At 30.4% G+C, this 17902-nt stretch overlaps 1 protein-coding gene and 3 pseudogenes across 1 annotated transcript; all 4 read right to left on the bottom strand.

The window, feature by feature from the left end:
- Window positions 1-746: 746 nt before the first annotated feature.
- Window positions 747-5751, bottom strand: LOC146923865 (uncharacterized). Its single transcript, XM_085711792.1, has 6 exons — window positions 5631-5751; window positions 5425-5514; window positions 4909-5347; window positions 3877-4802; window positions 2513-3733; window positions 747-2416 (listed from the first exon to the last, which is right to left on the bottom strand). The coding sequence occupies exons 1-6, from the start codon at window positions 5749-5751 to the stop codon at window positions 747-749; spliced, it is 4467 nt and encodes a 1488-aa protein (XP_085567918.1).
- Window positions 5752-6318: 567 nt separating this feature from the next.
- LOC146923864 (glutamyl-tRNA(Gln) amidotransferase subunit C, chloroplastic/mitochondrial pseudogene) lies at window positions 6319-6650 on the bottom strand (annotated as a pseudogene).
- Window positions 6651-8788: 2138 nt separating this feature from the next.
- Window positions 8789-12126, bottom strand: LOC146923863 (replication protein A 70 kDa DNA-binding subunit B-like; annotated as a pseudogene).
- Window positions 12127-15833: 3707 nt separating this feature from the next.
- On the bottom strand, window positions 15834-16190 carry LOC146923862 (ubiquitin-ribosomal protein eL40 fusion protein pseudogene; annotated as a pseudogene).
- Between the last annotated feature and the right edge of the window lie 1712 nt (window positions 16191-17902).

The raw sequence follows: 17902 nt of genomic DNA, 5'->3' as shown, positions 1-17902 counted from the left end.
AGCGTGATAGACTTTACCATAATATTCTTTCTTTCAGACTCCAAGTATATGCATATGAAGAACTTTGAGCTTCTTATATGCTACTAGTATTTAGACCCGTGCGATGCACGGGAAGTTAGATATGACATTGATTAATAAATAAGATAATCGTAAATGAAACAATAATAGTTGTAAGTGAGCATGAATTAACGTGTCCAAAATAAAACCAATAAAAACTTGAAGTAATTTAGAATTCTCGTTATCACATCGGATAGACAAATAAAAATAACCAAATGCAACTACTAATATAAGTTTGTCTTGAGTAATAATATACAAATTTGTGGATAATAAAGTCGTATCAATTCTCAACAATTGAATCGGTAAAACTCAGTTTAGTGTCCATGACTTTTGCTGATTCCAAATCAAAAATTCATCATAAAGATGATGATCAACCTGGCATGAAATAAAATAAATTTGTATGATTATACACGATTATTTTAAATGGCATAAGGTATAAAGAGAAATACAAATTATATAACCATATAAAAAAAGTATAAGAAAAATGCATAACATATTGTTAATTTGTGAAACAAATTTAGTTGATAAGTTTTGACTTTTTTGTCAACAACAAATATATATATATATATATATATATAATTCGAAAGAAATGCATTATTTTAAATAAAAGTGCTTTGAAAAACATAGCTAGATGCACGCAACAATAAACAAATAGAAATAATATACGAATATGTATATGTGTAAATTACCTATCTTAAATTTTGAAAGACTTCTTTGTAGACAACATTATTAGTTTTGTTGGAGACACGTCCTTCGTCATCACAAATCAGCATCTTCAGCCCAACACGTGAAGTAACGCGTGAAAGAGCAACATATAACTGTCCGTGTGAAAATATGGGTTTTGGAAGATATATTCCAACATTTTTAAGAGATTGTCCTTGACTCTTATTGATAGTCATTGCAAATGAGACCATAATAGGAAATTGTTTACGTTGAAACGTGAAAGGAAGTTTTGTATCAGATGGAGATGGAGACAAAGTCAATCTTGGGATATATACCTTTTGTCCAATACTGTTTCCTGATATTATCTTTGCCTCAAGTACGAAATTCCCCATTTGCGTAATTATAAGGCGTGTACCATTGCATAATCCTAACGGTTGATCAATATTTCTCAATAACATAATTGGAACTCCAACCTTGAGATTTAACTCATGGTTTGGCAAACCTGCGGATTTGACGGTGTTCAAAAATTCTGGAGTGAGAATCTGATCAGGACCATTAATATTTTCATCCTGTGCAGACGGACTATCAGCACTTAAGTATGTTTTTTTCTCACCAGGAATCATCGATAAAATGTAATTGTTCAGTGAATCAACAATATCATTGGTAGGTGCTAAAATTGCCCTATCTTGAAAAAATGAAATATCACTCATATTCTCCAAAAGTGATGGATATGTGCTATTAACAATTGAAGAAATTGGGTCACCTGAGTTCTTGATCAACATGTCATCTGGTATTTCAATTTCAGTTTCCCCATCATTGTTGTCTCCAATATTTCCATCTCCAACATTTAAAATCCAGTCAGAGAACTCTTTGAGTTCATTGACATCAGAACATGAAGATCCAGTTTGAAGCCTCATGTTTTTGGTCAATTTTAGGACTCGACAATGTTTCCAAAGGCGCGATGAATTAATGCTAGCATCAACAACATCATGTCTTGGTGCTCTTGGAATGACCGGAAGAATTTGCCTGAAATCACCACCCAAGACGACCACTTTTCCTCCAAAAGGAATATCCTCACTTCCAGGATTAGAGACACGAAGTATATCCCTAAAAGTCTTATCAACTGCTTCAAAGCAATGCCTATGAAGCATCGGAGCTTCATCCCAAATAATTAGTTTTGACTCAACGATTAGTTGCGCTAAAGGATCCCCTGGCTTGATAGGGCAAGTCGAATTCTCGAATATTTGCATGGGTATGCCAAATCTAGAATGTGCTGTCCTGCCACCTGGAATAAGTAATGCTGCTATCCCACTTGATGCTATCGTCAAAACAATTTCTCCTCTGGATCTAATTGCTGCAGATATCGCTCTCCAAATGAAGGTTTTACCGGTTCCTCCATACCCATCAATGAAGAAAAAACCACCGTTGTTCGCATCCACTGAACTCATGATTGTGTCGTATATGCTCCTTTGTTCTTCGGTCATTGTGGAAGTTAATTTTTTGTGCTCCAGAATTAGATCACGATGATTATAGTTAAGCTCGTCAGAAATAAGTTGATTGTAAGATTCAGGATTCAAAGGCATGTTTACTTGAGGCATGGTTTCAAATTTTTTTAGACTTTTGTTCCTTCTCCGCAACAATTTTTCTATCTCCACCAAAGTTAAATTTTTCAATTCATCTTCAGTCAAAACCAAATCTGTTATATAGAGTGAAAACATAAGTTAAATATGATAATAGTAAAATTCAATATTATAAACAATGAAGCAAAAGAAATAATGAGAATTGAATATACCTGGAATTTTCAGGTGTCTTCGTTGCCTATATAAAATGTCATCACTTAAATACTTCCAGGTATTTATCCAAACATAATCTGGACTTGGAATTTCATTTGACAGCAATAAAGTTGTAAATAAAATCCTTAGAAAACTACTTGTGCCCCACTGAGCTGCTTCTTTAATTACATCAACATGCTCTTTGTCATCATTTATAAGCCCCCTTGCATAGCAAGCATCCTTAAATGTCTTCAGGACAACATTGTTAACGGTCTTTATATCTTCAAAAGAAGTAGGACCTTTACAATAATTCAACAAAGTCCTCAAGTAATATAACTGACCACTACCAGGATGAACAAAATATATTCTTCCTATTTTAAATCCTCTTTTTCTTGGGTTCCAATGTTTTTTCTTTTCATTCCATACAAATTTGGAAGGAAATTCATTATATGTAAGTTCTCTTGCCATAGGATATTTTTTATTGGCATCCATCCATGCCAAAAATTTGGAATTTTTTGAGTTTTCTTTATCTAGAACATTATCAATTCTCTCATGATCATGAAAGGTAACATAATGTTCATTTTCCAAATGGAAAGACAATCTTTCAACTGATGGTTCTCTGTAACTAATGTGAAAAGCAAATAATCTCCATGATGCCTCACACGATGACAAATATCTGCAATCATAATATAACTTGATTTCGTCAACCAACCCATTATGTTCTTGATCAGGAGATCCTTTATAAAATGAAGCTGTTATACGGTCATGTCCTTTGTTGATATACTTGAACAGGTATTTTATGGAACGGGATTGGTTACACCACTCAACATTTATGTGAGCATTGTATTTCATCAAAAGATGTTTGTTATATGGGACAACGAATCCATTATGAACGAAAGCATTACCTTTTTTAATAACCCTGCCATCATCCCTCCTTCTATACACAGGATATCCATCTGCATCGACTGTGGTGTTATCGCAAAATTTTTTTGGAAAAAATTTCGTGCACTTCCCATTAACATCAATACATGGAGAATTCTTGTTTTGTATTCCGCAAGGACCATGGATCATAAAACTGGAAACAATTTTAAATAGCTCAGGTTCAACCTGTTCATCAGGTAGTTCAGCAGATATTATCTTGTCAATGCCATCAGGATTTGGATGTTTAAATTGAGGATGTAGGAAAATTAAGATGTGTGCATGAGGCAATCCACGTTTCTGAAACTCAATTGTGTATATCACTGTAAAATCGAAATAGAACACATCAATAATGGTTTCCATTCAATAATTTAAAAAGAGAAACATGTGCTAAAAAAATAAGAGAACGGAAAATGGACTGCAAGGTATAAAGAATACAATAGTTAACTTATATATATATTCATACCTGCCTTAACCTTTCCAAACAAATTTCCTTTCTTTATATCCTTTATCATATGATCAAGTTTAATCTTAAAAACTCGACAGACTAAATCTGGCCTATCCTCAGATTTGAGTCCCATACCAGTTACAACTCTTTGCAACTCGGGCCATTTTTGATTGCAAGTAAATGTGATGAACAAATCTGGATATCCAGCCCACCTACAAATTGCCATAGCATCTTGATAGTTTTGAAGCATATAACGTGCTCCACCAGTAAAAGTTGACGGTAATATAATCCTCCTTCCTGCTGTTGAAGGATTTGTTTCTCCTCTGAGTACTGCATCAGCAAGACAGTTGTACATATCTGCTCTTAACTCTTTCTGATGTGTCTTGGCATATCGCAACCGCGAAGACTCTATCATACTAAATGCGTCGACTGAAAATTGCTGAAGCAACCTTTTAGAGTACAGTAAAGTTGATCTCTCAACTTCTCTTTGTTGAATTCTGAAAGAAAAGAATTCTCTAATCGACACTTCTTTTCTTTTGTTTGACGGTTTGTTGTATCTTTCTTTCAAAGACACGTCATCTCGATATCCATCTTCTCCTCTTGGAAACAGTAATGGGTATTGCAGTGGAAGATAAGCAGTATTTAGAACTGAAACACGTTTAAAGATACCCGTTTTCTGCTCGACAATTATGTCCCTTTCATAATCTGCAGCATCATAATCACCAACTATAAGAGCAGCAACTTCGGATGCTGTAGGAACATTGTACCTCCTTCCGTCACGTCCCCGCTTGCCTAAAATTCTCAATTTCAAATTAGGCATGTCGTTCGTGCTAAGCTTGTCGCGAACCATCCTATAAGCTTGTGCATATGGATTACATGAGTCAAGAGTTTGTTTTATGTCTTCGACGATGGATGAGTTCAAAGACGAAACATCTTTATCCATGCTATACAAAACGTTGAAAAAAAAAATTAGAGATATCATAATATATTTATATAAATATCCTAATGATTGCTAATTAGGCATAACAAAAAAAGGATTAACGATTGTACCCGACCACCGACATCCTATTTGCAACTTCATTGTTGGTGTCATATATATATAACTGAGCAAACTTTGGTTGAGAACCATCTTGTGGCAGCAAACTACCCATTTGATGATAATTCTCTCCATTCATGATAAACATTGGTGGGGCATTGCCATCGTTCATAGAAGTGTTGATCTTTCCGCCCAAAGACGTAAATGAGAACATCATGTTAAAAGATCTAATATGATCCAAAAAGTATTTGCTTCTTTTATCTTTCTTATGAAACAAATCCATTAAAAGATCGGGCGGACGCTTTAACTGAGGAAGTTCAACTTTGCCATCCATGCAACATAAAGAAAACCTTGGTTTTTTGGGATTGTAGTGTTTTTGAATTCGCTCATCATACCACATCATTGCTCCACATTGCTCACATTTTGAGGCAAGATCGCCAATGTCCCAATAGTCTAATGCAATGAATAACAACCACAAAAAAATATTTAGCTTGATTAAACATCAAGTTAATTTAAAAAAAACAGTATACCTTGCATTGGATCAGCAACTGAACCCAAGTTTTCTGGTATAAATTCACCTTCGTGCATGTCATCATGAACATCATCTTCAGATTCATTTGCTGGAATTTAATGGAAAACAAATACAACACGGCATTAAAAAGTATAACATATACGATAGAGAAATATGAAAATCTTTGATTTGATATGAATGAATATAAATAAAATTATTAAGTACCGTCATCATTCATGTCTGTGTCATTATTCACATAGTCAGGACCATCTGGATTTAACGGTTGATATTCAAAAATTGGTTCATTAAGATCTACACAATATAAATAAGCAAAATCAATGTACATAGACATAGAAAGAAGGTCTAAAGAAGTTCAGCCAAACATAAATAGAAAGAAGCTCTAAAGAATCAAGCACTTTTTTTTTTGTTTGTAATGAAGGAAAACAATGCACCAAGAAGATCGAGAAAAGGTAATAATTTTCAACTTTTGAAGTCAAGCGACTATTTTTTTATTTTTTTTTGGTATTCCCTTCGAAACCAAGCACCAACAATTCTATAGTAATATTTTTTTTTTTTAAGAATTCTATAGTATTATTATATATTTTGCATATTGGAAATGATATTTATTTAAAATATAACAACGATATACTAAAGTATACTCATATAATAATAATAGAATATAATATAAAATATATTACAAAATCATGTGTTTAATTTCTTCAACAAAAAAAAAATGTTTGAAAAAATTATCTACGAAATGTATTTCAAAATTTGTTTTAGTAGAGTCCATGAACTAATATATCCATAATGAAAATACAGAATAAGCGCTAGCACATATAAAGAAGAAAGTAAATGTGATGAACAATAGTCTGCTATGAGTTACTTTTTATTAAAATAATTCATTTAAGCAACTTTAGTCCACATTTAGGACCTTTGAAACTTAAATGTAAGGCTCTTCATAGCTTGGAAGGGAAGTGTTGACGGCATCCCTTTGGTCAAATGTTTCAGGAGTATTTTCAAGCAAATTGTTTTCAGTATCTGCTCTTATGGAGGGCAAAATTCTTAAACCTCAGTTGGGGTAAGAGAGATATGAGCTGTTTTTGCCAAATGAGACACATTCGGAGGTTCAAGAGAGGAATAGTTTGTTTTTGAAGACAACCTACGAAACTGTAACAACTTATGTAGGAGTTTCGACAATGATAACCATAATGGTGTTCCTCTGAGTAACAACACTTTGCTACTCATCTTCCTTAAATTCTACAAAATCCTTATCCCTCTCGATCTTAATACATTCAGTTCTTATCTTAGAAATGATCAGATTTAAACTTTAGCTCATGATTATATTATATTTAAACTTTGGCAAACCTGTTAACTCATGATTTATTTCATATCAAAATCACCAAACGACTTTAGATTTATTTTTTTAAGTTCTTATTTTTAATATTAAGTGAAAAGTAGCTTTTATAAACTAAAAAAGCTAGGCCATACGCACCCTTAAAATTAATGCGAAGCAGACATACACATGGTCAACATTAACGTTAAAATAGTAACAATAGATATATAGATAAAAAAACCTGGTAATATTGAAGAAGTTGCTGCAACTTCAGATTGCACGGTAGTGTTCTCGACTGTTTGTTTGCTAATTTCATAGTGTGTTACTCTGCCACCATTCAGAATAAACCTCCCAGATCCCAATTTCTTAATTTTGCCATCACCCGTACGATAAATATTAGAAGAATCAACATTAGGCAATTTCGCTGTAGTTTTTGATGTAGCAAGTTCCGACATACCTTAATGGGCAAGTCAGATGGATTATTATAGAGGAAAAAAGAGGAAGTAGTACGACTTGACAATTGCAAGTTATTTAGAAAGCTTTCCAAGTAGTAGAAACAATAGTGAGTAAATAGTATAGGAAATATATGAAGAACGGTAAAAGTAGGAGATTTTATAAGTATATATATTTGACCTTACTTATATAGAGAGAGGCAGTGGATTAGTTTGGCATAAAGTGCCACATATCTAGAAAAAGTTAGTTAACAAAAACAAACAATAGATTAGGGTAGGTCAACAAAATAGGAAAATCAGTGGAAAACAAACTAAGATTATTATGAAGAGAAAAAAAAAAGGTTTAGATTCTATTTTTATGAGTCTATTTGTTATAGGCTTTTTAAGAAATCAAATTTATGAGTCTATTTGTTATAGGCTTTTTAAGAAATCAAAAAAATCACATTTAAGAGTGTGCATCTAATTGTTACAATTTGTGACAAAAAATAGAATCTAAAAAATTTCCCAAAATAAGAATCAAAATATTAAAGCAATTTTAAATAAGATAATTCATTTTATATAGTTGTATCCAAACAATTAATGGAAAACAAACTAAGATTATTATGAAGAGAAAAAATAAGGAAAAAAAAAAAGTTACCTAGTAGTTTATGAGTCTATTTGTTATAGTCTTTTTAGAGCCCGTTTGTTATAGCTTTTTTTAGGAAAAAATCACTTTTTTAAGAAAATAATCACTTTTAAAAATATTGCATCTGTTTGTTACAGATTTTTAAAAAAAATTAGAAACTAAAAAAAATCTAAAAACAACTTCAAATGAGAAGTTGTTGAGAGCAGCTTCTCAAAAAATAGGTTTTTGTTTTTTTAGAAGAGAGAAAAAATATGGATCTAAAGATTGAACTAATTTTGTAACAAAAAAATCGCTTTTATATAGCTGTATATCCAAACAAACTAAATTATTTTTTTAAAAAAGTGATTTTTATAAGGGTAAGCAAACGCAAGATAGATTCTGATTTTTCATAAAATCTCTAAAAAATAATCTCTAAATTATTTTATGTCAAAATACCTTTTATTTTAATCCGTAACAAACAGACCCTTAAGAAGTAAAAAAAATCACTTTTCAAGTTAAAAAAGAAGAACTCTTGCTAGTAGTGTGATTATTCAAACGCCTACTTGGTTGAATTAACATTTTTCTAAAGTTGGTTTTTCACATAAAATTTATTTGTGCTTATAGCAAAATATGAGTTATCATTTAAGAATAGACATGCATATAGTTTTTGCCACAGATATTGATAATGCTACGAAACACAATAAAAAAAAGTAAGGTGATTTATTTTGGTCACCAACGCAAGTGATTTTTGGTTACCACCACATCATTCGATAGAGATAGTTTTTTTTTATATAGATAGAGTGATAATGACGTGGACAAAAAAGAACGTAAACATGTTATTTTTGGATGTATGACATAAGCACCAAAGTACCAAATGTTATAACAACTAAATTAGCAAATGTCAAGCAGATAAATTCCAAAACAATTAACAATTAAGAAGGTACTTATTGAGTAAAAAAGAAAAACGAAACAAAATAAATCTAAGTAGTATAGACTAAGAAGAGCTAAAATATCAATCTTGAGGTTCTTGCTTAATTTTGACAACTTTCTGCAATTTAGTGGTGGACGACCGAGTTTGACAATCAACGTCATTATATGTTGCATCTGAGTCGGCGTTTCTCTTTCTCAAAGACTTGGATGGATGAGTATCTTTAGGAATAGAATTAGCTTCATCACCAAGAAGCTACATGAATAATAAACATTCATAGGAATAGTTAATTTAATAGGTTTTATGAATACCTTTAAAGTAGATATAAAGAATATTTAACTACCTTAATGTTATCATCAGTTTGGGGAGTAATAGGACCTATGATATGAACATCATCATCTTCCTCACCATTCGGAGGAGCAGCATGACAATCAATATCATACTTTTTCTTAAACTCATCAATGATTTCATTGTCATCAGACATCTTTTTGACTGCATAGGTATAAAACCTCTGTTCAACATTTTTTTGATTGATCTCTAGTTTGAAAAGCATTTCCTTATCACGTAAGGTGTCAAACTCGGTTGGATAATCATTTGTGGTCTTTACCTATTTTTGATTTGGATTAGTAAACAATTAAAACCAATGTTTATTGTTTTAATAATATAACATAAAAAATACAAAAAACAATATACTTAAGTTCATTATCGATACCATTTGTTCTTTTGCAGTCTTTCCAAAGTGCTGTGAAATAACTCCATCAAACAACACAAAGGTAGTTGACCCACTATCATCCATAACATGAATGTGCACCATAAACCTAAAATGAAAAGTGAATATACATGAAAGATTCAATAACCTTAAAAGGAATCACCAACCAAAAAAAATCAGTGACCAAAAGAATAAAAGTGGTGATGATGCAACTTGTCGTTTATATAATCATGTACATAGTAAGTTATTAGAAAGAAAAAATTAGATTTACTAATTATATAAGTAACCGAATAGAAAGAATAATTGAGTTTAGCTTAAAAAACATGAGTGAAACATAAGAAAAATTAATATGGAAAACGTTACCTTTTTGTAGCATCGACTAATGTTTCACATTTTTCACAAAAGTATTTTGTACAAACAGGTTCAACCTTCTTGAAACACTTATCGCATGAAACGTAGCACCACTTCTTATTGGTGTCTATGTCAATAATTTTAGCCAACACAACACATGCACCCACCTGCATAGTTATTAAATTTATTTAAAGAATCATAATTAGAAAATTAAAACACAAAGATATGGATTAAGAATTATTTAACAACATAGTATAATAGTATAAGTCAAAGCAAATCAGCATAAAGTTGTTAACCTGTTTAGCTTGTGTAATATCTGAAATTGTCATGTTTTTTGTTTGGAGTAGATCATTAGACAAAGAAAGTGAAGATTGTGCTGTCATCTGGGTGACCCCTTGGGTCAAAGATGCATTGCCAGTTTCCATTCTATCGTAAAATATAAGAAAATCATACTTAACAAAAACAAAACAAAACAAAAAACTTCCAATAATTATCAATATATAATATATGGGTAATAACGATAGGTTAGTGCATACTCTTTCTTGTAGGTGCAACATTCTTCAATGTTGGGATTTATAAGCAACTTGGTTTCATTGAATGCATTGGCAATCCCATACATACCTATTAAAACGATACACCAAAAGGTATTAAGTGATATATATCATTAACAATACAAAGAAATTAAAAATAGTTACATTTAAAAAGATAATCTAATTACCACCAAAAACTTTAAGTCGACATAGATGCATAACAACTACAATAGGAAAAGTATTTCCATTTGTGCTCATATAGCTATTCATTTGTTCAGCAAAATGACCCCATAAAGTACAAATGATTGTATTGCTCCTGAAATTTACAAAATAATTTATATTAGACTAAGAATAATAATTAAAAAACATCTATATATATAGTTAAAACAAAGATAAAAAAAAAAAAAAAAAAACTCCACTAACTCAAGGTCTTCAAGAGTCAAGTCCATGATTTTAGTCATTTTTCCTTTTACTTGAACATCCTTAATGTCAGTCGTTCCAACCACATGGCCAATGACATCTACAAATAAACATGGTTGTAGAATCATAAAAAATAAATCATAAAAATCTAAAAATAAGTTAATATTTAATATTTAATTCGTAAGTTTAGTATAAAGTACTAACCCATTAAAACACCGTTATCAGTACCACCAATAATGTCCTGAAATTTTGTGAAGTTAAACAAATTTGCAGGAATTTTATCATAAGATGTTTTGGTTATAATAGTGCTTCCTATCAAAGTTAGCTTGTATTTGTGATTTGTTGGCTTAAAATTTCCTTTATTAAATTGGACCAAGAACTTTTCTATAGTATATGAAGCACCCTCTTCAATAGAATCTCCAAGTTGTTTGAAATCCTTGCTTTTAATAGAAGCTTGTATCTTTGACAACTGAAATAAATAAAACATGTGAATTTATATGAATAAAAAGATAATGTGAAATATAAACATAAAAAAAAAAACAATGATCAGATAATATATTTTTAACAACACGTTCATAGTACAGTTTTTATTATTAATTTATTGTAGTTTAGTTGTTTTTCGGGTCTGTTTTGGGCATGCAGCTGGCTGAGGTCTGTTACCCTCTCCTATGCCGTGTCCTGCTGTTTTCTCTTGAGCAGTTTTGCTGCTCCTGTTAGCTGCGGCTGTGCAGTTTGTTTTATGGAGTTTTATTTATGTTTTTTCTCCCTGTGATGTACCGGATCAGAGCCATATATGGCTGTTTAATTTTCTTTCTTTTGAACGGCATATTATATTAAAACAGAGGCAACACAGAGAAAGTTTAGTGAACTCAAAATAACAAAGAAAGGAACATGCACCCAAAAACTGCACAGCACCAACTAAAACAAATAAATCGCCACCTCTAAATTTAATAGGCCAAGTGTTTAATTTAATAGATAATAGGCTAATTGTTTAACTAACACGTTCATATATGATTCTTTTAATTTAATAGGCTAATTTAACTGTGATGAAAAACAGAAGATACACTTGTGAAATACATTAATAAATCAAAGATCTTTAATAACAAATAGATAGATATAATAGAAACATATAAAAATAATATAGAGGCATGTCGTTTCATCACACATAACATAAACATAGTATAAATCCGAGATATTTAACAACAAAATTTATAGGTACAATAGAACCATATACATGACCATACCTTTTCATCTAGCAAAAGTAATTCAATACTGGATGCCTCTTTTGGTTTGTTGAAATCAGGAATTTTCCAAAGATTAACTATACGAACGCGTATCTTCCAATCGATTTTTCCAGCAACAATGTCATCAATATGAGTAGTATGAGAAGCCATTATTCAACCTACATAGAATTGAAGAAATAAATCATACAAAGGTAGACAAAGTTAAAAATAGTAATAGTGAGATAATTTAATCGCTGATATAAAAAAGAAGTTAGAAGTAAAAAAAGAGATTCAAAGCCAAAAACAAAATATGACGTACAATTACTTTGAAGCAAGATGACTTAATGGAATGAAGGATGACAAATAAGTGCTATTTATGTTACTTATATAGGTAGTGAGAGATAATTAGTTTAGCATAAAGTGGCATAGATGTAGAGAGAGTTAGTTACCAAAAACAAAAATAGGAAAAAAGATTATGCTGAAAATATAAAACGTATCCATACTGGCACAAATATAATAACTAAACAACAAAATAGGAAAAATATAAAACAAACCAAAGATTATTTTTTGAAGGAACAAACCAAAGATTATGCTGAAAATATAAAACGTATCCATACTTTGGTGGCAAAAATATAGCAAATTTTTGTTCAATTATAGTGGCAATAGGATTTAATAATTTTTTTAGTTAACAGGATTCGATAGGATTCAATAATTAACAACAAAATAGGAAAAATAGAAAATACTACCAAAAAAAATAGAGAAAATAGAAAACAAACTATGATGTCCATCAAACAAAAAACAAAATAAGATTATGAAAAGAAAAAAAAACAAACTAAGATTATGGAAAAAAAAAACAAAAAAAAACAAACTAAGATTATGGAAGAAAAAAAAACGTATTTAGTAGTTTATGGCACAAATTTAGTTAAAGTTTGTTCAATTGCTTAAATATATATTAAATAATAATAATAATAATAATAATGAGATGTCAATATTAAATTTAGCATGAGAATTTTTTTTTTAGCAAAAGTTTGTTTAGAAAAACATAGTTAACAAAAAAACAAAAAAACACATGGGGATCGGTGTTTATATTGTCAAATAAATAGAGAAAATAGCACTACCAAAAAAATAGAGAAAATAGAAAACAAACTATGATGTCCATCAAACAAAAAACAAAATAAGATTATGAAAGAAAAAAAAAACAAACTAAGATTACAAAAAAACACATGGGGATCGGTGTTTATATTGTCAAATAAATAGAGAAAATAGCACTACCAAAAAAATAGAGAAAATAGAAAACAAACTATGATGTCCATCAAACAAAAAACAAAATAAGATTATGAAAGAAAAAAAAAAACAAACTAAAATTATGGAAGAAAAAAAACGTATTTAGTAGTTTTTGGCACAAATTTAACAAAAGTTTGTTCAATTGCTTAAATATAAATTATTAAATAATAATGTGAAAGAAAAACAAATTAAAATTATGAAAGAAAAAAAACGAAAAAAAAAACTAAGATTATGGAAGAAAAAAAAACGTATTTAGTAGTTTATGGCACAAATTTAGCAAAAGTTTGTTCAATTGCTTAAATATATATTAAATAATAATAATAATAATAATAATGAGGTGTCAATATTAAAATGACAAAATTAACCTCAAATTTTGGCTCCAAAAAGCTGTTTAAGACAACTTAAGACCTTTTATAAATAAGATTCGTAGGGATATTTAACTCGGCCTAACCATGATCTCTAAAATAAATTTAAAATATGACATAGTAGCACAAAAATATTAAAGATAACCGAGCTGCTTAATAAAATAAAAAATAAAAATAGATAACCAAGTTTTTTTATAATAAAAAGATAACCAATTTTTTTAGTAATATAAAGAGATAGATAACCAAGTTGACAATGCGACTTGTACTTCATTTTATGACTTTATAGACGCCCACATTTATGACTGTTTTGACCTCAAGTGTGTTCCTCCACCGTTTTTCTAAGCAATTGCCTTCTTTGGGTCTTGTATAAACCCTCACGATTTTGTCCTTAGTTAAAAAGAAAAAAACTTAATAGTTACCGAAATATAAATGTATTAATTATCATTAATCACAATTCTCAAGCAATGTGGAATAGTTTGGCGTACTAGACCTGTATAGCCAACCTTGGAATTGGCAACTAAATAGGAATGTCGAAGATACGTTACTCAAGCACTTTGTCGCTTTAGACCTCATGTTTGGAGCGATGTGTACCGATATGAGAATTATGCTATCTAAGGAACCACATGGCTTCCTTAACTCGAGTAGTGGATACCTCATGATCGACACTAACTTACCCACTACTCTCCGCCAACTCCCCACTCATTCACCCACTACCTCTCATGACCAACTCTATAAATAAGAGGTCTTATGATTTTCCCTAAAAAAAAAAGCGGTCTTAAGATTTATGTCCCTAATTTTTGTATTTCTTTGTTTTTATTAATATACTTTTTATTTTGCTTAAAAAATTGAAATGTCGTATTTTAAACTATTTATTTATTGAAACATTGATTTAATCAACTGTCTTTTGTACTTCATCAATTTTTTTTAAAGAACTTAATCAATTTTTATTAAAAGTTGTCAATCACATCAATAATATAAAATCAAAATAATATGTTAAAGAAAAAAGAACAAATAAAAAAAAAACACAGGAGAGCGCGAAATAAAATAATCGACGGTATAGTCAAAGGCTCAAAGCCAATGATAAACAATTGCGGATAAAAAAATGATTAAAATGTGAAAATGGAAATGTGTACTTGAAGCCTTTACATGAGAAGCAAATAAATTGAAGAGAAAAGAAAAAAAGTACAAGTAATTTAGTAGAAACATGTGTCAAAGTGAGGGTCATTTTGTCCTTTTGAAATACTCCCCCGGTCCTATTTACAAGAGAAAATTGATTTTTTAGATATATTGAATAATGTATGTATCTAGTCAAGAATCTAAATCTAATACATAAATTATTTAATGCATCTAAAAAATAAATTGTCTCTTGTAAATAGGACAAGAGGGTATAAGAAATTCATTCTTCACTTTCTTTCCAATCTTGGAGGAAGGGGTGAAGTTAGCAATAACAATAGAGTAGTTTTGGTTACCCAAAAGATATTTTATTTTATTTGAATAAGTATATGTTTTTTATACCAAAGGTGTCTTTAAAGGTTTCCATTTTTGCTTGGAGGTTACTTCGAGACAGATTACCAACTAAATCAAATCTGGTGAATCGAGGCATAATCTCTACGGAGGCAAGTTTCAGCACGGCAGGTTGTGGTCATGTGGAGAATGCGCAACATTTATTTCTTTTATGCGGTACTTTCGGCTACTTATGGCATAGGTTCGTTCGTGGATTGGCATTCCAGGAGTGGATCCTCAAGTTCTCCCGATCATTTCATTCAGTTATCTATGCTTCAGGTGGTTTGAAAGTGCGACACTCGTTTCTTCAGATAGATTGGCTCTTGTGTGCGTGGTTGGTATGGAATGAACATAATAATAGATTATTCAAAAATATAGAATCCTCCATACCCCAGTTACTGAATAAGTTAAGTATTATTCTTTATGGTGGTCGAAAGCTAAGAACACCAATTTTGTCTTTGGCTTTCAGGGGTGGTGGTCGAAACCGTTCATATGTTTGGGTATCGGCTAACCATTTTTTTATAAATTCTTTTATTGATAGACTGTAATCATTATATTCTTTAGTGGTTTTCTTGGTACATCTTGTGCCAAGGAGGCTAATATATTCCATTTTTTTATTGTTAAAAAAAAGTTCCAACTAAATTCAACATCAATTAAAACAAGTAATATGTAGTAAGAAAAAAAAAACAACCAAAACCATAAGAAAGAAAGAATATCAACCGGAGCCTACTTGTTTTTCTTGTTTGGCCTCAATTGATTGTTGTTGTGTCCACATTTCTTTTTGCGGTAGTTTACAGCCATAGGATGAAGACATGCGTAGCACTTGTAGCAAATGGTTATGTCTTGGTTGAATTTCCAAGCCAAAGCCATCAAAGAAGGTTCGACAATGCCACCACAAAGCCTAAGAACAAGATGAAGAGTGGATTCCTTCTGAATGTTATAATCAGCTGAGGTCCATCCATATTCAAGTTGCTTACAGTCAAAAATTAATTGATGCTTCTGATCCAAAGGAATACCTTTTTCCTCGTCTCGAATCTTTGCCTTGACATGGTTAGGGTTTTCATTAAAGAATAAATATTGCATTTTGTGGCTTCTTCAATTCCCTCATTAATAAGTAAGTGTGTTTTACGTTTAACTACTCCAATAAAATATATTTAGCCTCCAAATAAATTTATTTGCCAAAAAATAGTAGAAAATAGAAAAATCAAAAGAGATTGATCATTATTTTCAAAGATTTATTGTCTTATTTTGACTCTTGATAAAGTAACAACTACAAAGAGAATTTTGTTAGCAATAAAAATTGTCAAACAAGATCCAAAAACAAAATGGACATTGAATTTCTTACAATTTACTTTTTTTTCTTTTAAGGATTCTTACAATTTACTTAGTTGTTTGCATTGAAAAAGAAATCTCTTGAACAATATCCTTAAAAAAAATTCTATTGAACAATATTTTTCTATACTATATATCAACTATAAGAAAGCGATATTTTTCTACTAAAACAACATAATTTAATTTTATAGTGTTTTCAGATAAGATAAAATTTCAAGCTATAAGACTACCTGACAAAAATATTTTAAGAGGAATATTATTTTAATTTATTTACTGAAACTACTTGAGTGTGCTATAGTTAAATATATATATATATATATATAACCAAACATGAAACATAATAGAAAAAAAGACTGGAGTTAAATGCAATTACTTTGGTAAGCCACCTTTGAATCTGAATGCCTTCATGCTTTACATGGTAATATTATCTCCTCACCCTAAATTTTTATATACAAAAAAAGGACAGAACGTGGCATGATTTTTTTTTTTTATAGTTGTGAATTAATATTTTAAGTGTCATTCGTATGGATAAGTATATTTCGAATGTAAATTCTTCACTTCTCTATATTTAAAGTTTATAAATCCATTTAATATAATATTTAGTTAAACAATTGAGTTCGAGTAATCAATGAATTCCACGAAACGACGAGTTATTTAGAAGAGCCTGAATTTTATTTTTTTTATGGAACAACTCTTGTCAAATTTTAGTTATTTATGAACTACGAATTATTAAGGTTTGTTTTTCTGAAAAAACTAGATGATTAACGTAAAAAAAATTAGCACTATATAATTTGACACAAAATAAAGATTAAGAATCGGTCAAGGTCAATGCATGAATGCAACAATTAAATTGCCCAATTGGACTTCAATCCAGTTCATATAAAAACTGATAACAAACTTCTGGTACACTTCATCACCGTACCTTGCCCTACTAATACTAGTACACTCAACCCCACAGCACATTGAAGTAACCAACATATCACATGCTAAGCAACGTTAAGTTGAAGCACTTGCTGAGAATTCAACTCAGATTTTATAATGATTTGAATAAAATTCCATTATTGATGTGATGATATTTTGGTGGATACTACTCTCAATTCAACCTGATTCAACCAAACTACATTAATCTTGGGATCAAATCAGCTGATAAGCTCGTCGAGTCTATGTTCAATTAAACTGATCTATTTTCTCCGTTTTTAAAATCACACGCAAACAAACGTCATATACGTATATAGGTCCATTGGATAACTAAATTAACCTAAAACGTAAGATGCTAAAAGATCATACTTGCTCTCATCTCTTCTCTAATATAAGGGACAAAATTCATTCGCATCATTTTTTAAGAAAGTTAGTTAATATTTATATCATTGATGTAATTAAAAAAGACAAAATTACTTAAGATGTTTTTTTTTAAAGCGGATATCCCACGAGTTTTGTGAGACCCAAGTGGATGACAAATCCTA

This window comes from Medicago sativa, chromosome 5 (genome assembly GCF_051527215.1).
Source record: "Medicago sativa cultivar Bolivia chromosome 5, Bolivia_mono, whole genome shotgun sequence".
NCBI classification, from domain to species: domain Eukaryota; kingdom Viridiplantae; phylum Streptophyta; class Magnoliopsida; order Fabales; family Fabaceae; genus Medicago; species Medicago sativa.
The sequence above is the reverse complement of the archived record's forward strand: the minus strand, read 5'-3'. Positions and strand labels throughout refer to the sequence as shown.